The 24,000-nt window shown below is 49.5% G+C and overlaps 1 protein-coding gene across 1 annotated transcript; it reads right to left on the bottom strand.

Annotated features, from left to right (window-relative positions):
- Positions 1–11,639: 11,639 nt before the first annotated feature.
- On the bottom strand, positions 11,640–19,917 carry PRSS38 (serine protease 38). The gene is made up of 5 exons (XM_059416428.1): positions 19,758–19,917; positions 19,375–19,537; positions 18,416–18,687; positions 12,335–12,477; positions 11,640–11,894 (listed from the first exon to the last, which is right to left on the bottom strand). Exons 1-5 carry the CDS (start codon positions 19,915–19,917, stop codon positions 11,640–11,642), a joined length of 993 nt encoding a protein of 330 aa, XP_059272411.1.
- Between the last annotated feature and the right edge of the window lie 4,083 nt (positions 19,918–24,000).

The raw sequence follows: 24,000 nt of genomic DNA, 5'->3' as shown, positions 1-24,000 counted from the left end.
AGGAGGTGAGGCTGGAGGGAGCTGAGCCATCCGACAATGGGTGTCCACTGCCAGCCAGCCAGACAGCTGAACCGATGGACAGATGGAGCAGCAGGCCCCAGTTCTGTCGGAACTGTCAGCTGACCACCCACACACAGCTCTCCATCCTCCTCCCCCTGAAACAGCATGTCCTGGCTGAGTACCCTCCTTGGTAAGCCTGGTGGGGAAAACTCTGCGGCTCCTGAGGGCTGTCCTGGGGCCGAGGTCCCTGCTCTCTGGCTGGGCACCACAGTAGGCAAGCCTGGGGTGGGGTACCAAACTTTGGTGCAGAAGCCCATGGCTTCAGGAGACCTCAAGCCAGAAACGTGGAGCCGGGGTCTCTCAGGACTTGTGTACCTCTGCCCAGTGGGGGCTGGGAGTGCTCCTGGGCCTGTCTGCACCCCTCACCCTCCGCCCCCCTCTGCTGGCACAGGACAGCTTTACAGAGCTCATCTGTTCAGCAGGAAGCCTGTGTTGCCCCTGTCACCTGTGTGGTCATTGGACACTGTGGCAGGACATGTCTGCTTGCAGCTAGATGAGCTCCTGCTGGCCTGCCCCCTGTGTGCCCCTTGCCTGGCCCCAGACCCAGCACTCCTCCAGCAGCACATCTGGCAGGTGGGCTGGGTAGGCCAGAGGTGCTCCTCCACCATGGGACCAAGGCCCTGGGCTTGCTTGGTGTCCTGACAGGACAAAGGGCTTGATGGGGTCCCCTGGCTTGTCTACCTCCACGGGGGCTCAGATCCTAGAATTGGACCCACCTGAGGGGAAAGGGTGTCTTGGCTTCCCCATTAGGACCGAAGAGGCCTGGTGGGACCTGTGCCCCTTCTCCCAGTGCTTCCTCCTCTCACCTGCCCCCTCCTCCCCTTCCCCCCTCCCTCCCCCTTCTTTCCCCCCCCCCCTTCCCCCCCCCCCTCCCGCTCCCTCCTTGTCACTTGGGGCTTCCTTTGGGCCACTCCCAGCCTGGTGTCTCTTGGCCCTTGTTCTTGCCCTTGACTTCGGCCACAACCAGCTGGAGCTGTGGCCCTGTCCTCCTTGCCCTCCACAGTGATTGGGTTATGCTTGGACTTGTTCCTGTCCTCTTACACTTCTATTCCACTTGGACCCATCTTCCTCTTCTCTACTTTCTTTCCTTGCTTTTCATGTTGTTTTATGTATTTATTCTTAAAGCTTGTATTTTTCGGTACAGTGGGGCTGGAACTCACCACTTTGAGATCGAGAGTCCCATGCTCTTCAGAGTTTGCTTTAATAGCCTTCCCTCCCTTCCTGGGCCCCATGTGCCATCTATCTGTTCCAGGGCTGCCCCTGGAGCCCTTTCCCACCTGTTCCACCAAGACTGAGGTAACACTGACCAGTCCCAAGACAGTAAAGACCCCCAAGAGTGCTGGAGCTCCCATCACTCCATTTAGTTCTGACTTCGGCTCACAGGTCCGACACTGGCCGACCGCCTCCTGGACAGTGTCTGTCTGCAGTTGGGTGCACAGCCCTTTCATGTCACTCACCTTCCCTCTCACACGTGCCTGTCCCACCAAGGATGGCCTTCTTGCCCCAGCCCTTCCTGACAGTGGGCCCTGCTGTTGTCCCTCCCTTTCTGTTCATCTCTGGACGGTTGTTTTGTTTTTGTCCTGGACAAGCACATATGCTCCGTGCGCCACTCCAGGCTGGCTTCTGTGGTCTCACAAATTTGCAGTTGTTACTCTAAGATGTTGGGGATTTGTTGCTGCCTAACAAATGACGCTAATACTTACTGGCCCAAGACGGTTATTTTCCGCCCTTTTTGTGGGTGGGAATTGGGTGTGGTGCCTCAGTTGGTTTTGCCTCCGGGTCTATGCCAAGCCAACCGTTGGATGTCGGCAGACTTCAGTGTCTGTCTCCAGGCTTCAGTTTCTCCCCGCAAAGACCCCTCCAGGGCAGGACTGAGTTCTCTCCTCCAGGAGGGGGAGGTGGTTTTCTCCAGAACCTGCCCCCAGGAGACCAAGGTGACAGTATGGACGCTGTTCCACATCTGGCCCCCAGTGCACATGTCTCCACTTTCCCACACGGGGCACATGAGCCATGGAAGGGCCACAAGAAGGCACAGGGAAGGTGCACCTGCTGATGGCAGGTCTGCACCGCTCTCCTGTGCTGCGGGTTTCTCCTCTCTGTCTGGTTCCTGCAAGATAGTCTCTTTGCTGTTGAGGTTCCCCAACTGGCCTGCAGCATGTTTTGGTTAGTGATGATGCACTTTCTGCACCTGTGGCTTTACCCTTCTCCTCTCCTTTGTTTTGCAGTGCAACGAACACATCGTGTTCTGTTAGATTCAGGCAATACAGCCATTCTGCTCTTCCACATGCCACCTGCTGTTCATCACGACAGGTGCCCTCCTTAGAGCTCATCACCTGTTTCACCTGACCCCCCACCCACCTTCCCTCTGGTCACCATGAGTGTGTTCTCTGTAGGCAATAGTCTTTCTGTGTTTGCCTCCTTGTTTCATTCTTTTTTTTTCTGTTCACTTGTTTGTTTTGTTTCCTAAATTATGCTACAAGTGAAATCATAAGGTATTTGTCTTTCTCTGACTTATTTCACTTAGCATTATACCATAATACCCCCAGTTCCATCCACGTCATTGTATATGGTAAGATTTCATTAACTTTATGTCTGGGCACTATTCTGTTATACATATTACCACATCTTCTTTATTACTCACCTGTTGATGGATGTCTGGTCTTTTGCCACGGTTGAGCAACTGTGGCCATTGCTGCTATGAACATTGGGGTACAGATGACCCTTCTTTTCACTACATCTGTATCTCTGGGGTAAATACCCAGTAGTGCAATTGCAGGGTCATAGGGAAGATCTATTTTTAATTTCTTAAGGAATCTCCACACTGTTTTCCATAGTGGCTGCACAAACTTGCATTCCCACCAATGGTGTAAGAGGTTACCCTTTGGAGACATCTCTTGAAAGAAGTTACTGTGGCTGAGGTAAAAAAGGTTGCTGCCTATGTTCTCCTTTAGGATTTTGATGGATTCTTGTCTCACACTTAGATCTTTCATCCGTTTTGAGTTTATTTTGGGGTATGGTGTAAGAAAGTGGTCCAGTTTCATTCTTCTGCATGTGGTTGTCCAGTTATCCCATGACATTTGTTGAAGAGACTGTCTTTTTTCCATTAGACATTATTTTCTGCTTTGTCATAGATTAATTGACCATAGAATTGTGGGTTTATTTCTAGGGTCTTATATTTTTCAGTTCTGGAAAATTCTCTTACTGTATAATTCTCTTAATGTATATGGCCATTCCTAAATTAATGCTCACCATTTTCTTCTTCAGAGTTTCTGGACAGATACAGATCAGGTCCACTTTCTATAATACTTGTGTCTCTCAGTCTCTCCTATTCTCCATCTTCTCACCTCTGCTGCATTCTGGATAAGTTCACTTGGCGTGCCTTCTGCTTTACTACTTCTCTCTTCAATTGTGTCTAATCTGCTGGCCCATCCACATGTTTTAAAATTTTTGTCCGTGATTACAGTTTACATTTTTAGAAATGATGTTAAAAGTCTGTTAATTCCTACATTGAGGAATTACCTTACACCACTTACACCACCTTACACCACTTAGAATGGCCAAAATTAGCAAGACAGGAAACAACATGTGTTGGGGGGGATGTGGAGAAAGGGGAACCCTTTTCCACTGTTGGTGGGAATGCAAGTTGGTGCAGCCTCTTTGGAGAACAGTATGGAGATTCCTCAAGAAATTAAAAAGAGAACTTCCCTATGACCCTGCCATTGCACTCCTGGGTATTTATCCCAAAGATACAGATATCGTGAAAAGAAGGGCCATCTGTACCCCAATGTTTATAGCCATGGTCGCCAAACTGTGGAAAGAACCAAGATGCCCTTCAATGGACAAATGGATAAGGAAGATGTGGTCCATATACACTATGGAGTATTATGCCTCCATCAGAAAGGATGAATAGCCAACTTTTGTAGCAACATGGACGGGACTGGAAGAGATTATGCTGAGTGAAATAAGTCAAGCAGAGAGAGTCAATTATCATATGGTTTCACTTATTTGTGGAGTTTAACAAATAGCATGGAGGACAAGGGGAGTTAGGGAGGAGAAGGGAGTTGAGGGAAATTGGAAGGGGAGGTGAACTATGAGAGACTATGGACTCTGAAAAACAATCTGAGGGGTTTGAAGGGGCAAGGGGTAGGAGGTTGGGGGAACCAGGTGGTGGGTATTAGAGAGGGCATGGATTGCATGGAGCACTGGGTGTGGTGCAAAAACAATGAATACTGTTACGTTGAAAATAAATTTAAAAAAATGAAAAAAAAGGTCTGTTAATTCCTGAAGGTTTGTTTTTATGTGCTAGCTGTGTAATTGTACTCTTCACTCTTCATTTCAAAAAGTATTCCATTTGAAAAATAACACTGATACAGAAATTAAAAAAAAAAGAAGATTGAGCCACTGAAAATGGTCATAAAGGAATTTCTTTTATTATGGGAACTCCACCCAGATCAAGAATAAAAGGTGATTGGTACATCAGATGCATCTGGGCTCCTCCCAATAATTCCCTCCCTCCAGGAGGAGGAAAACTGGAGACTTCCTTTAGGCAACCACTATCTTGACTTTATACAAGTAATTTCTTTACTTTTCTGTAAACCTGCATTCTTGTCCACGATAGTTCAGTTTTGCATGCAACTATGTAGTATATCATCTGTTGTGTTCAGCTTTTTTTGCTCAATAGTAGAGTTGTGAGGTTGCTGCATATATATTTTTTAAGATTTTATTTATTCCTTTGTCAGAGAAAGAGAGAGAGAGAGTGCATAAGCAGGGGGATGGCAGAATGAGAGGGAGAAGCAGGCTTCCCGCTGAGCAAAGAGCCTGATGTAGGACTTGATTCCAGGACTCTGGAATCATGACCTGAGCTAAAGGCAGACTCTCAACCAACTGCTTGCTACAACTGCTGTTTCTTGTTGTAGCCTTTTCACTGCTGCATAGTATTCCATGGCATGAATCTACCACTATTTTTTTTTTTTTTTAAGATTTTTGTTTACTTATTTGAGAGGGAATGAGAGAGAGAGAGAGAGAGCACAAGCAGGGTGAAGGGCAGAGGGCAAAGCAGAATCCCTGCTGAGCCGGGAGCCAGATATGAGGCTCAGTCCTAGGACTCTGGGATCATGACCTGAGCCAAAGGCAGACACTTAACTGACTGAACCACCCAGGTGCCATGAAACTACCACTATTTTTAAAGACCCTTTTCTGTTGCTGGTTATTTGTTTTTTCCCCATGTTTGGGACAATTGGGAATAATGAGCCTATGAGCATACCTTCTTCATATTCCTTGCTGTACACATGGATGCTTTTTTTTTTTTTTTTTTTTTGGTGTATACCTAAACAGGGATTGCTAGGTCAAAGGATGAAAACATATTTGACTTGAGTAGGTAATACCAAACCAGTTGAATCAATTTAAACTTTCCCTGGAAGCGTATGAGAATTCTAGCTCTTCTACATGGCCAGGTTTTATTTTATTTTTTAAATGTTAGGTATTATGTTGCGTATGTAGTTGCATTTCATTACACTTTAATTTTGCCTTTTCCTGATGAGTAATGGTGGTGGCCATTGGGATAACCTCTTTTATAAGGTGTCCATTTAAGTCTCTTATCCTTGGGTTGGATTTGATTGTCAGTCTTTCTCAATTTTTTTGGAATTCCTTACATTTGTCAGTTTTACGTGTGACAAATAATTTTTTAAACCCAATGGCTTTTCTCTATCTTATTAATTGTCGCTCTCGGCCCGCAAGAACGACCCGCAGACGAGATGAGTGGCAAACTTCTTTTATTACTAAAGCTAATGTACTAATGCTAATGGCGGCCGTGCCGCACCAAGCACTTACAGCAGTATATATGCACGCGCGTACGCCCCCCTTTTTGCCCAATCAGAATGCCGTGCATGCAGTGTCCTCGTGCGCTCTTATGTAACCGTGCAGGATTCTTTTGTTCTCTAGCAGTGATCATGCATATATCTCTTGGCTCCTAGTGCTGTTCACGTGCCGATCACGAGCGCGCCCACATTCTCCTCAACCAATCATCCTCATTTCCTCAATCCACGGGCACATCCATCTACGTGACTCCTTGCATCTGCTGGATGGCTCTCCACAATTAATGTCTTCTAATGAAGAGAAAGTTTTAATTATGTCAAAATTTTCATATTTTCCCTCATAACTTTTTATGTGTGATACACCTTTTAAAGAATTATTTGCCTACAACCAGGTTATGAAACTGGGTTATGAAATATTTTATGAATTATGTTATGAAAATATTTTACATGATCTTCTAGAGGCTTTGTTTTGTCTTTCACAGTTGGATATCTGTACAACTGGAGCTGGCAAGGTAGAAGCTGTGATCTGAGCTTCTCACTATGCAGGTGGTTATGGAAAGCACCAACACTCTTTCTCCTCCATCAGCATCAGGTGTCCATGTGCACATCTGCGTGCTCCTCCACTATCTATTCCATTCTTGCCTCATTTGTTTACTGGCACACCAGCACCTCCCTCTCCTTGTCACTGTGGCCTTATTGTATTCAAGCAAATAAATATTCCCACTGCGCTTGGTGGCTGCAAGCATGTCATAGCTGTTTGTGCCTTTGCACTTCTACATGAGTTTTAGGATCAGCTTGTCAATTCACACAGCACGATGGGATTTTTAATGAAATAGCATTGACTTTCTAGTCCAGTGTAACCCCTTACAGTATTGGTGTTCCTACTCACGTACTCATGCCCATGATTTGGCTTTCTGTTTGTTTAGGGAATCTGTCATTTCTCTCAATACTGTCCTGGGTTTTGAAGGTAGAGACCCTGTCCATATTTTGCTAGACTTTTTTCCTAAGCAGATATTTTCATTCTGTTGTACATGATAATGGGGCTTAGGTTGAACTGATTGAATTTACAGAATCAGACTCTCTCAGGAAGAGGGGCGTGGGTTAGCCACAGAGGCAGAAGAGGAAGCCCAGCCATGGCATGGTCCACATTGAAGCATGAGGGGAAGGTGGTGCTCAAGAGATGGGGACACAGTGGTTGCCACCTTGTGGCAAGGAGCTGGCCATCCCTCTGGCCAGACCATGGTCCCTGGCTGAGGTATGCCCTGCAGGGGCAGAGCTATCCTCCCAGGCAGGCACTCCCACTGGGATAAGGACAGCTCTCCTTAGCACGGCCAGTGGTAAGCTGCTCTGGCCATCATGCCAGATGCCAGCTGCAGGGACCTTGGCTGCTATGGAGGGTCTGGCAGGGAAGCCAAGGGCATCCACCACATCCTCGCTTCTCTTATTAAAACACTCTGTCTGCCCACTTCCTTGGGATTCTTTTGGCCCTAATTCTGAGAGAATGTTGAAGACAGTGGGATAAGCCATGAGCCTGCTGCTGCTGTTGGTCCTGAGCCCTGGGATGTTTACCACCATTTCCTCCAGCCCCCATTCCACATCCTGCCACCTTCACCACCCTGGGCTAGTGGTAGCTTGGGGCCTTACCCATGAGCAGCCTGACACTTCTGGTCACAGCTGGGCATGGAAGAGCCAGAGATGCCCGGGCACATCCTTTGTGTCCCTTCCTTCAGTTGTGCCCATCCTGAGTTCTCCTGTTGGTCAAGGCCCAGCAGACCTGCAGCTCAGGGGCTCAACCAGGTACACACAGAGCCTGGTCTGGTATGATGGCCATAGTCCTCCATCCTGGCAGCGTTCTAGGTGAAGTAGCAGTATGCTGTCTGGGCCAACTCTCTGGCATTGTCATCTTCCAACAGCTGCTTGTAGGGCTCCCAGGAGATGGGGGCCGGGGGTGGAGAAAGGTGTTCATGCAATGATAGGGTAGGGTGGCACAATATTAGGTCTTCTGATCTATGAATCCAGGATATCTTTCCATTTATTTAGGTCTTTAATTTTTCTCTTTTTAAAAATTATGCTCAGTCAGCCACTGTATGGTATAGCATTAGTTTTTGATGTAGTGTTCAATGATTCATTAGTTATGTATGACAGTGCTCATGATAGCATGTGCCCTCCTGAATACCCATCACCCTGTTACCCCCTCCCTCCCTCCTCCCCTTTGAACCCCCAGATTGTATCTTGGGGTCTATAGTCTCTCATGGTTCATCTCCCTTTCTGATTTCTCTCCCTTTGGATTTCCCTCTCTTCTCCTATGGTCCTCTGTGCTATTCCTTATGCTCCACATATAACTGAAGCCATATAATAGTCTTTCTCTGCCTGACTTATTTTACTCAGCACAATCCTCTCCAGTTCCATCCATGTTCATATAAAAGTTGGGTATTCATCCTTTCTGATGGAGGCATAATACTCCATAGTGTATATGGATCACATCTTCCTTATCCATTTGTCCCTTGAAGGGCATCTTGGTTCTTTCCACAGTTTGGCGACCATGGCCATTGCTGCTATAAACATTGGGGTACAGATGGCCCTTCTTTTCACTACATCTGTATCCTTGGGGTAAATACCCAGTAGTGCAATTGCAGGGTCATAGGGAAGCTCTATTTTTAATTTCTTCAGGAATCTCCACACTGTTTTCCATAGTGGCTGCACCAACTTGCATTCCCACCAACAGTATAAGAGGCTCCCCTTTCTCCACATCCTCTCCAACACTGTCTTGTTACTTTTGGCCATTCTAAGTGGTGTAAGGTGATATCTCAATGTGGTTTTGATTTGAATCTCCCTGATGGCTAGTGGTGATGAACATTTTTTCATGTGTCTGATAGCCATTTGTATGTCTTCTTTGGAGAAGTGACTGTTCATTTCTTCTGCCCATTTTTTGACTTCATTATCTGTTTTGTGTGTGTTGAGTTTGAGGCGTAGGTTATAGATCTTGGATATCAGCCATTGTCTGTACTGTCATTTGCAAATATCTTCTCCCATTTCGTGGGTTGTCTCTTTGTCTTGTTGACTGTTTCCTTTGTATGGGACTGTCGGACTCCGGTAGGTTTTGCGGGCCGACAGGCATGAGGAGAGCGTCCGGGCCAGCCGGTAGCTCCCCTTGGGGCTGAGCAGGATGGCGAGTGTCGCGAGTCCAGGCGCATTAACGAACCACACCAGACTCGGGGATCTGTCGAAGCAGGATCTCACTTTATTGAGCGGGGTTGCAGCTTATATTGGGTAGGGGATGGGAAATGAGGTCAGCGGGGAGAGAGCCTATGGGGTTTGGTTACGTAGTCAGTAACTGGGTAGGGTGTGTTGGGCGAGAGGAGGAAATATCAGAGATATGCGGAACCGAAACCGCCACGTTGGCGCCAATACTGCCACGGTGGCGCCTTTTCTAGCCGGAAGAGAAGGCAGGCCAGCGCCATCTTTGCTGTGCCCAACATGGGACCAGAAAAAATCCTGAATCACCAAGAGAGTGATGAAAAAGAAAAACAAAACTGGGGGCATCACGTTGCCTAATTTCAAGCTTTACTACAAAGCTGTGATCACCAAGACAGCATGGTATTGGCACAAAAACAGACACACAGAGCAGTGGAACAATGCAACACAGACACACGTGCACACATTTATGCACATACACATGTGCACATACACACATGTGCACACAGATGCGCACACACATATACATGCATGCAATGCAGGCACATGAACACACATGCATGTAAAACACACAGGCATACCACATACACATGCACACATATACACACAAGGCATGCACATACATACACATGCATGAGCACACACTTGGGTTGATCTGCCTGAGAAACAGACTATGTTAACATTCATTCAAATCTACTTTTTCTTTTATTCTGTCCCCCCAGGAGCATTCTAAAAGTTTCTTCGTGTGGATTTTCACATTTCTTGTTGAGGCCATCAGCACCCTCTGTCTCCGGCTGCTACTGTAAAGGGGTCTTCTCTTCTGTTGTCTGTCTTCCAGTAGGAATAGGTTCTGCTTTGGTCCTGTTTTGTCCAGTGGCTTTGCTGGATGTTCTTACTGCTTCTGGGAGTTTCTCATATCATCTCAGTTTCTGAGATTTCTTCCACGGCCCTCTCCTGCTTCCCTGGATCATCCCTTGTGCAGCTATGGTGGCTACTCTTCCAACAGGCTGGACACAGGAGCATCGTCTAGTGACCCAGCCTCAGTACACATGCACTCTGTCTCCCCACAAGGGAAGGTTGGTGTTCAGGCAAGGCGGGAGTGTGTCTTATTATCCACTGATTGCTATCTTTTCTCTCTCTCCTTTTTTTTGGAAATGGGTTTTGAATTTTTAAGAGCCTCTCCATCAGTATTACTCTCCTTAGTGAATGATTTACTAGGTGACTTGTGTCCATGGGTTTCCTTGCATTATTGGAATAGTGCCTGCTTGCTTACAGGCCATTGCGAAACCTGGCTGGATTCTGTCTGCTTGCCCTTCACCAGGGTTTCTGAACCATATGCTGCTTGTGCATGGTTAGATGTGTTCACACACACGACGCCAGTGTGAGTCTGGAAGGCTCTCCCTGGGCCGCGTGTGGGCCGCATGGAAGCACAGGGACAGCCCCATCATGGGAGGTTTAATGGCCTCCAAGGTAAACCATCTGAACAAGGGCTGCTACTCGGAGTGGAAGTTCTTCCTGAAATGCCTCCGTTTCTCCTCCAGACTCTGGTTTATGTACACCTTACATCTCTATGGGCATTAGCTTTGGTATGTCACTGGTTTGCTAAAAAGTGAAACTTCTCATTTTACCTTTATTTACATAGGATCACACAATACCTCTTATGATTTCTGAAATTGTCTGTGTTTAATATGTACTTTTACCTTGCCATTTCTTGTTTTGTGTGTTGATCTCATATCTTGATTAAGTTAGTGATTTTTTTAGTTTTAGATTTTTTTCCAAAGCCAGACTTTTTTTTTAATAAAGATTTTATTTATTTATTTGACAGACAGAGATCACAAGAAGGCAGAGAGGAAGGCAGAGAGAGAGGGGGAAGCAGGCTCCCTGCTGAGCAGAGAGACTGATGTGGAGCTCGATCCCAGGACCCTGGGATTATGACCTGAGCTGAAGGCAAAGGCTTAACCCACTGGGCCACCCAGGTGCCCCCAAAGCCAGACTTTTAGAATGTTAGTATTTTCGTGGTGCTCAGCCCACTGATTTCTGGTTTCACCTTTTTTACTCCTTCTGTGTGCTTACTCTCAGCTCATATCTTCCAATGTTCATACTGGAATTTTTGGTATAAAAAGTCTAAAGACTCTGATCTTGACGGGTCTGAGCATGTAAATCAATGACCCGCCATCTGTCTGGCTCTGGGTTGAACCTGGACACCAGCGCTTGTGAGGCCGTCCTTTCTAGATGGCTGGGTCAGGGCTTCTCACCCTGCTGCCTGTCACCCCGACAAGGCCACTGAGCTTCAGCTGATGGACATACTCTGTCTTCGTGAGGGAGCCTGTGCTCTGGGTGGACAGATGACGCAGGATTTCTGGGATGCTCACTTGGTCAACATTTAATATCTTCCCAAATATCAGCCCAGAGCACTGAGCCAAGGTGCTCTGCCTTTCTGTGGTTGGATCTCGCCCCACATCTGGGCCTGCTGTGGCCCTAACCTCACTCAGGTGTGAGGAGACCCGAGGGGCTGAGCTGGACAGGGACAGAGGCATGCAGTCTGAGTAGGTCAGGATGGGCCCTCAGCCCTCACAACATGGGCAGGACAGCCAGCAGGGCCACAAGGACGCTGACAGAGACCCCCAGCATGCGGGCGAGGGCGGGGAGTGGCTGAGAAGGTGGGGGTGTGTGCTCCATGTGGTAATGGATCCATTTGGAGAAGTAGGAGACGCGGGCGTAGACTGCAGGATACATAGGGTACATGCACCCACGGCCCCAGCTCACTATGCCAACCTGCAACCAGGTGTGGTTGAATTCACAGACGAGTGGACCCCCAGAGTCACCCTGGAAGAGAAGAAGATTTTCCCATGAGTGGGGAGTCCAGGGCCTGCAGCTTCCTGCACGAGGGGGACCCTGGGCACTGCCACGCCCTTGGCCCCACCCGCCAGGGCCGAGGCTCTGCTGCAGGCAGACTGAGCTCTTGCCACTGTCCTGCCTGCACAGGGTGGGTGGCATAGGATGACAGCAGTGGGCAAGGCCCCTGGGCCCATGTGGAACCTGGGTTGCTCCAGCAGCGCTGGGTTCCACAGGGCCCTGGGAGTGGACTGCGGTGCCCAAGCCACCCCAGGCTCCCCCACCCAGCTGAAGGCCACATGATGCTGTGCTTTTGAGGCCTGCAGGGGACCAGCTGTCCGGAACTACCACCCACCCAGAAGTACCCCTGGCTCAACACAGGTGAGTGTCTGAAATCCCAGGCTTGGCCTCGGCCCCTCCGTGGGATGCACCTCGCACACGGTCCTCATGTCCCTGATGTCCCCGGCACACAGCATGTCCAGCATGATGTACGACAGGTGTCCGTAGAGCAGCCGGCACAGGGGCAATGGGATCAGAGGTATCTGTACCTCCTGCAGCTTGTTGGGGACATAGCCTGTCAGAAAGGGGTGCAGGTCTGGTGAGAGACTGGCAGGCTCACCCTGTAGTCCCGTCTGCACGGGGGCATCAGACTTTGGTCAGCGAGTGGCAGCAGAAATGTCTCAGAATTCTGCCCGAAGGAGCAGCAGGAGCCCATCCCTCCTGCGACAGCAGGCCCAAGTGACAGGGCCTCTGTCAGTCCGGTCCCTGAACGAGGGGCTGACCGTGATGCAAGATGGGCCTCTGGGTTTTGTGTGTCACCCCGTGTGCCTGGCTCTACCCTGATGGGCACAGCAATTGGTCCCAGAAACCTGTGCTCTCCAGGCCCATGTGCGAGTGGGTCCCGTGGCTCTGGCCTTGCTTCATTCAACTAAAGAAGAGCTGTTTGCACACACTGCAGACCCACATGACCCTGGTGTCAAAGGAGTGCAGGGTGCTTGTTTGGGGAAAGACAGGGAGCACCCGGGGAATCAGTTTTGGATCTAATGAATGTGCACCTGGGGGGAAGAAGACAGAAAGTAGAAGTTAGCCGTGTTTGTGGCTGCTATCTGTGCTGGCTGGGTCACATCCAGCCACACAAGAGGCAGACGGTGCAAATGGAAATGCACAGCCAGAGAGCCCACAAACCCAGTGTTTGCAGTGCTGGGAGAGGCTGTCCAGGAAAGGCCATCAGGGAACCCTGCAGCCCACCATGTCAGCCAGCCACCCGCCCGGACCTCCGCCGAGGCCCCCCAGGGTAATGGGAGTGTGGTTCCCTCTTGCCACAGAGGAACAGGGGCAACCACACATGGGGCCAGGCCTGGAGGACCCCTTGCCCTGCAAGGCCACTCCCCAGGCTGCGACATGCTGTGAGGCCCACAGGTGTCTGGAACCCCAAGGCGAATGCCAGAAGGAGGGCAAAGCGGATAGGAGGGGATCCAGAGGGCACAGGGGTCCTGGTGCCCTCAGCCTGCTGCTGGGACCTGCGCCATGCCCTCAGAGGGTACAGGCGGCATGGGGTGGGCAGAGGGCGACAGCATGGACTCCGCAGCCCCTGGAGCTCACAGGGGCTTGGAATGCCGAGTTCTAGCCAGTCCAGGGCACATAGTCCTGCCAACTACCCAGGACAGTGGTGGAGAGAGAGGATCTGAGGTGCCCTGCTCCCCGAGCAGGACCGCATGGAGCCAGGCGGATGGAGGATCAGAGCAATGAGCCTGCATCGGAGCACGAAGAAGGACATGGAACATAGAGGCAGGTGGGCAGAGCCAGCCATGATTTCCATGCCTTCCTGAGGAGCGGCCTGTGGACCCAGATGTGAGGTTTGTGTCCACTGCTAGGTCTGTCCCCTGGGTCTCCACTGGGCGCCCACAAGACAATGGTGGAGTCAGGGCAGGGCTCAGGGAGAGAGCACCTCGAGGCAGGTGTCTGGTGGGTGGCCAGCTGTCATGGAACTCCCTCTGTCCCCCAGAGCAAAAGCCTTCCACCAGCTGGGAGGGGACACCGAGTGGAGCGTGGCTGTCCCAATGTGGCAGCAGAGTACACAGAGGCCCATCTCCAAAGGGCCACAACATGGCCTGGGACCAGTTTGAACCAGTGAAGTCACAGCTCCAACCCCCTCAACACCATCCTAGCGACAAGGGTCAGGTAAGGTGAGAGCATGCTGTGGGTGTGCAGAGATGCTGGGGTGAAAGCTGGAGCAGGAACCCATTAAAACCCCAGGCCCCATAGCCAGCAGCCCTCACGGAGGGACCTGAGCCTCCAGTGCATGGAAGACATGGCCACAGCCACAGCAGAGCCCACAACCCGGCTCCAGTCCTCTCCGGGCTGACTGATCCTGCCCCAGGTCTATTTGGGGTGCAGAGAGTTCAGCCTAAACATTCTCTTGTAACACCTAGCCTTCAGCAAATGTGGCAAAGACACGCTCACACCCGAACTCACACCCACCACCCACACGCATGTGCACACATAGCTGAACTCACCCACCATCCACATGCACACATGTGCACACTCCCATCACCGACATGTATACTCACGTGCACACACCTGAACTCACACCTGCATGCATGTGCACACACGTGTGTACTCATGCAGGTCACACACATGCACACTCACACACATACTTGTGTGCCCACGTGCACACACTCACAGCCGCCCAACTCCCATGCACATGCACACTCATGCATACATGCACATGCATACTCGTACTCACACGTCTGTGCTAAAATCATGCTGTTTTGATCACTGTAACGTCGCGGTACGATTTGAGAGTGGGGGGCAGGACTCTGTCCAGCTTTGGTCTTTGTTAGGACTGTTGTGACTATTCTGGGGCCTTCCAATTCCACGCGAACTCCACGGTCGGTTTTTCCACTTCTGCAGAAGAGCCGTTGGAGCCCTGGTGCCAACTGCACAGGACACGCAGGTCACTTGGGCTGATGCCGACCTCTTGGCAGTATTAAGTCCAGCCCAGATACACGGGCTGTCCATGTATTTACTGAGGTCTTTCAGAATCTCTCTTGGCAAGATTTGTATGTTTGGTGCACCAGTCTTCCACCTCCATGGACTAATTTGCTCATACGTAGCGTTTCTTCTGGACAATGTAGGACTGCTTCTTCACTGTCTGTCTGTGATGGTTCACAGAAGGCACAAGACACCCAGCCAGTCTTTGTGCTGATCTCGTGCCCTGCAACTTTCCACTGAGACTGTTTGTCTGTAGTTGGTTTTGCAAATTTGTTTTTAGGGTTCCTTGGAATTTTCCATATGTATCATCATGTCATCAGAGAGACAGTTCTTATCTCATTTCTAGTTCTCTTTTTTGCCTCATTGAACTGTTGGGAGTTTCTGGCACAGCACAGAATCCTGGGGGTGAGAGGGGGCTTCCCATCGTGCTCTGGTTTGAGGGATGAGCTGCTCGCCTTCTTGCACTGACTGCGGTGTTAGTTGTGGGTTGTTCATGAACATCCTTGGTTGTGCCAAGGAAGTACCTCTTCCTAGTTGCTTTGGGAGTGGAATTTCATCATGAAGAGACGGTGGGTCCTGTCACATGCTCCGTCTGCACCACCAGAGACGAAGGTATGGGTTTCCCCCTTCATTCCCTTGTGTGCTGTGTTACACTGGCTAATTTCTGTGTGTTGGCTACCCTTTGTATTCCTGGGATGAATACCACTTCATTGGCGTGCACAACCCTTTTAATGTGCTGTTGGAGTCAGTTTGCTGGTGTTTTATTGAGGGTTTATATATGTATTTTCATGAGGGACAGTCTCTGTAATCATCTTTTCTTGTGCTTTCCTGTCTGGCTTTGGTATCAGTGTCATGTTGGCTCCACAGAATGAGGGAAGTGTTCCCTCCTCTCTTTTTTTCAGAGTTGGAGAAGAATTGATGTTAATTTTTCTTTAAATGTTTGGTATTCATCAGGGAAGTCACCTTGTCCTGGACTTTAATTGTTGAGATGTTTTTAAAAATTGATTCACTTACTCATTCAGTGTTGTAACTTTTTCTGGAGTCAGTTTTGGTAATTTGAGTGTTTCTAGGAATTTCTCCATTTCATGGGGGTTATTGAATTTGTTAGCTTAGAGTTATTTTAGTAATCTCTTGTGATCCTTTTATTTCTGTGATTACAGTAGTGATGTTTCCAGTTTCATTTCTGAAGTCAGTCTAGATGTAGGTTTGTTACTTTTGTTGCTCTTTTCAAAAACTTAACTGACATTTGACTCATTGACTATTTTTTTCTATTCTGTATTTCATTTTCTGTGCTCTAATTTTTATTATTCTCTTCCTTCTGCTAGCTTTGGGCTTAGTTTGTTCTTTTTATAGTTCCTTAGGTCATAAAGTGAAGTTATTTGTTCAAGGTCTTTCTTCTTTTATAAATGTAGGTATTTATAAAGCAATAAATGTTACAACTTTAATTTTCCCCCTTAGCAGTGCTTTTGCTCATCCCTTAAAGGTTTAAGTTGTCTTTTCTTTCTTGTTCTTTTTTCCTTTCCTTTCCTTTCATCTCCAAATATTTTATAACTTCCCTGGTGATTTTTTTTCTTTGATCCATTGGTTATTTAAATGTGTGTTTTTTACTTTCTACAATTTTGTGAATTTTTCTATTTTCTTCATATCATTGGTTTCTGTTTCATCCTGTTGCAGTCAGAGAAGTTACTTTGTATGACATTTACCTTTTAAACTCCACTGAGACCTCGCCTGTGTACTAACATACGGTCTGCCTGACAAAACATCCCAACGGCACCTGAGAACGTGTGTGTGGCTGGAGCAGGTGATGTCTGTGTCTGTCCGATCTGGTTGGGGTACCGTGCTGTTTAAGTCCTCAGTTTCCTTATGTACCTTCTGTCTGGTTGTTAAGCCCATTACTGAGAGAGGCGTATTGGTCCCACAACCGCTAATGGAGAGCTGCTGATATCTCCCTTCAGTTCTGTCCTTTGTTGCTTCATACATGTTGTTGCTTTGTCATTAGGTGTGTAAGTGTGGATAATTCTTGTATCTTCTTGCTGTATGGAAATTTTATTCATCTGTAATGTCCTTTCTTGTCTCTTGTAGCCTTCTTTGTTTTAGGGTCTATTTTCTCTGATATTATTAGTATGCCCACTCTGCTCTCCTTTGGCCACTATTTGCAAGGGTGTCTTTTCCTGTCCTTTAACCTTCCACTTGTTTGTGCCTTTGGATCTCAAGTGCCTCTCAAAAGACAGCACACAGCTTATTTTTATCCATTCTTTTAATCTGTCCTTCCATTGGAAAGTTTAATCCATTTACATTTAAAGCAATCTCTGATAAGGAGAGACTTACTTCAATCATGGTGCTTTTCATTTTCTTTAGGCTTTATAGATTTTTGTCCCTCATTTCCTGCATTTCTATCTTCTTTGGGGTTAAAAATGATTTTTTTGTAGTGAAATGTTTAAATTCCTTCTTAATTTCTTTTTCTGTAAATTCTAGAGCTATTTTCTTTGTTACCATGGGATTACTTTGAACATCCTAAAATTATAAATTTCCAGTTTGAATTTATAGAACCCTAATCTCAATAAAATTTTTAATTAAGTAAAGCAGACATTAAACTTTCTAAATCTGGTGTAAGATATCAAGCTAAAGTCTCCAGGCCAGGCCACAAGCTTATAGTAAATCATTAGAAGCATTTTCATTAAAATAAAAAACAGGAAAAGGAGACCTAGCATCATTTCTAATTGGAGGTTCAGCCACTACAATAAGACCGATAAAACATATATAAAGGAAAAAATATGGGAAAGGAAGTGATGAAACAGTCTTTATTTGAAGGACATATGATTTTTTTAACTCAAGTAATTGACTGACAAGCTATTAAAAGTGAATTCCATAAGGTGGCTGAAAGTTAGTGTGCAAAAATCAACAGGTGTGACTGGTCAGCAAATATAATAAAAAAGAATGTTTTCAATAACTGTAAATATCTTGGGGCACCTGGATGGCTCAGTGGGTTAATCCTCTGCCTTCAGATCAGATCTCAGGGTCCTGGGATTGAGCCCTGCTTCGGGATCTCGGCTCGGTGGGGAGGTTGCTTTCCCCTCTCTCTGCCTATCTCTCTGCCTACTTGTGATATCTCTCTCTGTCAAATAAATAAATAAAATCTTTAAAAAATCCTGTAAATATCCTAAGGTACTAGGTATACACCTAGAAAGACAATATGAGGTCATTATAGAGAAAACCAGAATAATTAACAGATTTGTTTTAAATATGTTTAAAAAGATGGTTTCCCCGTTGGATTTTGCATCTTAAAGAAAACTGTTTGGAAGTCTGTGTGTTAGGGTCCTCACAGCAGCTGTCAGTGCTTCTCTGTGCGCAACAGAGATAGCTGGGGTGAAACAGCATACAGAATGCCGGGTGGGTGGATGCTCCAGGCTCCAGACACCTGCAGCCCCATAACCGACGGGATTCTCTCTTCCCTATAGCAACACAGAGCCATGGTCCTCTGCAGGTCCGGCAAAAGGCCTGACCCTCCGTGCTCTTACCTTGTGGGGAGACGAGTCCCCACCCTGTAGACCAGCAAGTGGCATTGTGAAGGTTCACATCTGGGGATGCGATGCACACTGGGAGCACAGAGTCAGAAAACACGATGCGGGACTTCAACTGCACCAGGGCCACGTCGCCTCCCACAGGGTGGTACACTTCATAGGTGGGGTGCACGATCACCTTGTTGACCTCAAACCACTGGGTGTGATTGCCCGCAAGCCTGAGGTCCACCAGCCCCACGTATATGTCAAACGCCTCCATGTTCTTGTCCCTGGAAGGACAGAGAACAAGGGCATGGTGACTCGAGTGTCATGCCCCTGGGAAGCAAGGGCACTGTGTGTTCTCAGGCCCCGGGAGGCATGGAAAAGCACGCTTCCAGCAAGCTGAGAGCCTGGCCGTGTGGCGGAACTGTCTCCAGAGAAGTCCTGACATGGGCCACTGGAGGACTCAGGGGATTCAGGTCACCCAGGGTGGTGGGGAATGCCTGTGAGGGCAGGTCTTTCCTAATCTATCTGCCAGGGATGCCTCTTGCCCTGCTGGGTCATGCCACCTTGCCTCTCGTCCTAGGATATGGCTCCCCCCTGCCTCAGAGAACCCAGTGCCCTAAGGAGCCCTCAGCCCTGTGCAAGGAGAGGCTTCAGCCGATGAGCTGTGTGCTGGGCCCCGCTGTCCCACCCCTGCCTCAGAGAACCTGGGGCCTCAAAGAACCCTTGGCCCCATGTAAGGAGAGGCTGCAGAAGATGAGCTGTGTGCTAGGACCCGCTGTCCCCCACCCCTGCCTCAGAGAACCCGGGGCCCTAAGGAGCCCTCGGCCCTGTGCAAGGAGAAGCCGCACTGATGAGCTGAGTGATGGGCCCCTCGGCCCCCATCCCTGACCAGTCCCAGCAGGCGCTGCCCACCTGCTCAGTCCTGCTACCCTGCATCCCCAGGCGAATGGCTGCCGGCACTGCCTGCTCACCTGTTGAAGCAGTGGGCAGCTGAGAGGACCCAGTACTCATCAATGATGGACCCTCCGCAGACGTGGAAGCCTCTGTAGTGCACACTGACCTGCCATGGCCACCTCCGCTCCAGGGCATCCGTGCCCCCCAAAATCTTCCCCTGTATGTAACGATGGCCACAGGCTGAGGAGAAATGGACAGAGCCTGCGAGCGGCTGCAGCGGCAGGGCAGGCTGGGCACAGACGGGGCATGGTGGGAGACCTGGGGAAGGGAGGGCCCGGAAAGGGCGGGGGCACGGAAGGGAAGCCAGGGCAGCGCAGGGCAGGTTCCACCCTGGAGTGGGGGGAAGGACTCCGAACCGCACACTAGGACCACAGCCATGTCTGGCGCGGAGGGGTCCTACCCACGTCGGGGCTCCAGGCGCCGCCCTGGCTCCGGGGGCGTCTGTGGGCCATGGCTGCAGCCGGGGCGGGGGGCAGAAGGAGCAGGAGCAGGAGCAGGTGCGGGGCCGCGGGTGGGGATGCTCCAGGCGTGGCGCGTGAGTCTGACCGGGGGGCGGCCATGAGGGGGGACAGTGCTGTGAAGCGAGCCCGCAAGCCTTGTGGTGGCACGCGGCTCCACCACGAGTGACTACAGCAGAGTGCGACGCGAGGAGCACGCGACGGTGCAGGAGCGTGACACCCAGAAGGCGCGACGGCGCAAGGCACGTGATACCCGCAAGGCGTGCTGGCGCAGGACACGTGACACTGGGAAGGGCACGTGACACCTGGCAGATGCGTCGGTGCAGGGCACGTGATACCTGCAAGGCGTGCTGGCGCAGGACACGTGACACTGGGCAGGGCACGTGACACCTGGCAGATGCGTCGGCGCAGGGCACGTGATATCCGCAAGGCGCCGTGGCGCAGGGCATGTGGCCCTCACTGGCGCCTCTAGGGCTCTGGTCCCACACCTGCTTTGCCCTTCGGGCACACCGTGGCTCCTGACCTGGTGGGAGTCCACATCCTCCTGCCTGCAGGCCCTGACCTCCCACCTGGATGCCACTGTCGTGCAGGCCCCTGGGTGCCGGGCTGCTGTCTCGTCATCGGTGGGGTGCCGGTTGGCCCCTTCCGCCCGCCCTTGCTCCAAGTTCCGCGGGCTTCCTCTCCCGTCTGGGCTGTGGGCAATGGCGCCGCTGTGTTGCCAGAGTGGCCGGCCGTGGCCAGCTCCGCTGAAGCGCGCTCACTCCGGGTCACCTATGCAGCTCCTTGGGGACGTCCTGCCTGACACCGGTGGCGCCGTGGCCTGGGGCTAGCGGCTTTGCAGGTGGTGCAGGCGGGAAGACGTGTGTCTGTCCAGTCGTGAGCAGCGAGCTTCTGGGAACCTTGCTACTAAGGGTGCTCATGGGAAGGGCCAGGTGGTGCCCTGCACATGTAAAATGTGTGACCGCTCTCTGTTGCATGTGCAGGGCATCTGATGGCTCTCTGTTACACGTGTAGCGTGGTGTGTGTCACCCTCGCTGCCCCGTGGATACGAGGGATACGAGGTTGATGCTCCTTAAGTGGCTTCCCTGGTCCCTTGTCAAACCAGGAGAGATGTCCCTGTGGCCATTCTGCAGCACTTGTGGTCTTGTCTGGAAGGCTTGGGGCAGGGGCACCAGGGGGACTCAGTCCTTAAGCATCTGCCTTCGGCTCAGGTCATGATCCTGGAATTGAGCCCCACACTGGGCTCCCTGCTCAGTGGGAAGCCTGCCTCTTCCTCTCCCACTGCTCCTGCTTGTGTCCCTCTCTCGCTGCGTCTCTGTCAAATAAATAAAAAAAGTATTTTTGAAAAAGTAAAAGGCTTGGGGAAATGTGCATAGTTCCCCGTTCTTGTTTTAAGCTGCATGTCTCCATTCTCATGTGGTTCCTGGTGCTGCCAATACAGACTCTGTCCAGTTGTACAAAGGAACCAGAGTCCTGGGGACACAGGGCCACATGCAGAAACCTCATGGGGTGGCCTCCCATCTTCTCAGCTTTTCAAGGAACCTGTCAATATCTCAGAGGTAAGACTGTTCTGTTGCATCTGATCCCTGGAAATGTTCACTCCATTCGTTGTCCTTTAGGACCACTGCCCTTCAAGGCCCTTCCCATCAGTGCCGTTCATTCAGGGGGTCAGACTCCCAGAACGCCTCCTCAGCACCCCTCTCCCCCGCCCCAGACCACAGGCTGGTGCCCTGCCCCTTGGACCTTCCATGCAGTTGGCAGAAGGTAAAGAAAGCCACCCTATTTGAAAAGGCAAGAGCATGGGGGGGAGGGGAATTGGGAAGTGGCCTTGGAGAAAGGTCTTGATGAAGGGGATGAGCAAAGCTTTCAGTTCATAGTGAAGGGAAGGGCATGGTGGCCAGGTGTGAGCTGTGCCCAGAGGGCTGAGCCTGCATTCCTGTTGGGTTGGGTGCAGGAGGTGGGTGGGCACCTGCTCTCCAGAGGCACACTGACCCATTCTTTGTGGCTAGCAATACCAATGAAACATGCAGACACAGCATGTTTTCATTTATCCTGGAACAGTGTTTACAACAGATCACCATTCCAATTTATGGTTGTAATTATGACACCCTGGGAAGAAGGGTGGTGTTTTCTCTGAGCTGGGCTTGCTTGTGTCCTGCAATCACAACTTGGTCCCCAGGTATGCAGGTGGCTACACTAGACACAACCAAGATCTGGGCCTGGCCAGCTCCTGCAGGTGTGGCAAGCAGCGGTGCTTGCTGCTCCTAGACCCTCTGCCCTGAAGATAGGCCGTAGTCCTCCTTCTGCTCACAGAATGCTCAGCCAAGGTAATGCCCCTCTGCTGCAGGGGTCACCAATACTGCACTACAGAGCCAGAAGCCCTGAAGGGCAAAGGAGAGCTGATAAGAGAGGACACATGGAATACCACCTGTCCATGCCCCAGCAGGCCTGGGGTGTCCATGGCCACTTTCTGTCTTCCTTTATACCATTCTGATCTAGTAAACTTGTGGTCCTGGGCTGCTCTCACCACTGATGGACACCCCTGGTGGGCAGGGAGGTCTGCCTTTTCTGCCTGCCCTTCCTTGTTCCAGGCGAGTCTCTGCATGTGTTTCCTCATCATCCAGGCCAGAGTGTGGAATATTCCTGACTTAGACTCCAATGCAGCCTCCTGTTGGGAAAAGCAGTCCCCTAAAAGCAAAAACATTGCAGAACCATTAGCTTTCCCCTTTCATTTCTGCCACGACACCCACTCATGGAGACATGTCTTCACCAGACACTCTTGTTCTGTTTTCTTTACACATGGCATGTCATCTTGAACTCTTCCAGGGGAAGACTATAAAATAAGCACCAGGACACATACATATCAGTTTCCCGTGGAAACTCTGACTTAAATCTGCTGGAGGAAGAGCTTAGGGCTAGTGGCTAGAGGAACACCTCTCCTTCTTCAATTAAGACCCAAGGCAACTATCAGGTATGAACAACAAGCCAAGAACATGAATTATGCACAGGGACGGGATGTAAAGCATGTTATGGTAACATGCAGCATGGACCAGGGTTTTCTCACGCACCTGCTCTCATAGAGATGCTCAAGGAGTTTACCTTCTCACTTATGCACACGAGGGCACCAGGATTCATGGAAATGATCAGGACTGAGATAGACAGTGAACGCTGCTCACCCATAGAGCGAGGAACATATATCAATAGAACAGGTCAACAAGAATGATGAAGCAACCTTTTCTAGTCCAGATTGTACTGAGTAATGATTGTAATGAGTGCCTCTAGTTCTCCCTGGGGTCATACAGAACACTGATAGCACCTGTCCCAGTCCTGATTGTATAGTGAATGCCCCTAGGTTCTCCCCAGGGTCATACAGAACAGAGATAGCACTTGTCCTAGTCCTGATTATACAGTGAGTGCCACTAGGTTTTCTTCATTCATGGTAATGTTTTCCATGTCTTTTTGGTCAGTTTTTAAAAATTTGTTTAACAGAGAGAGAAAGAGCACACAAACAGCCAGAACAGCAGGAAGAGGAAGAAGCAGGCTCTCTGCTCAGAGCCTGACATGGGGCTTGATCCCAGGACCCTGGGATTATAAGCCAAGCTGAAGGCAGACACTTAACTAACTGATGTTAACTGATGACAACTCCCGTTGTCAGTTTTTAAAACATCTCTTCTTCAAGTTACAGAAGTTTTGTCTTTTAGCCTTGGTAATGTTTTTTAATCATGTATTTTTAATGGCCATTATGAAATACTTTCCTACTCTCTTGAAATGAGCTTATCTTTTTTATTGTATTAATGTATGTTTTATACATATATATTAATGTCATTGCTTTATTACATTCCTGTATTACGAAACTAAGAAAATTAAATGTTGAGAATGGAAGAGGGGAAAGCAGTATGTTAAAAAAATGATCTGGTCGTGAAAAGAAGGGCCATCTGTACCCCAATGTTTATAGCAGCAATGGCCACGGTCGCCAAACTATGGAAAGAACCAAGATGCCCTTCAACGGATGAATGGATAAGGAAGATGTGGTCCATATACACTATGGAGTATTATGCCTCCATCAGAAAGGGTGAATACCCAACTTTTGTAGCAACATGGACGGGACTGGAAGAGATTATGCTGAGTGAAATAAGTCAAGCAGAGAGAGTCAATTATCATATGGTTTCACTTATTTGTGGAGCA

This window comes from Mustela nigripes, chromosome 12, assembly GCF_022355385.1.
Source record: "Mustela nigripes isolate SB6536 chromosome 12, MUSNIG.SB6536, whole genome shotgun sequence".
In the NCBI taxonomy this organism is placed as follows: Eukaryota; Metazoa; Chordata; class Mammalia; order Carnivora; family Mustelidae; genus Mustela; species Mustela nigripes.
This window is presented reverse-complemented; position numbering and strand designations above follow the sequence as displayed.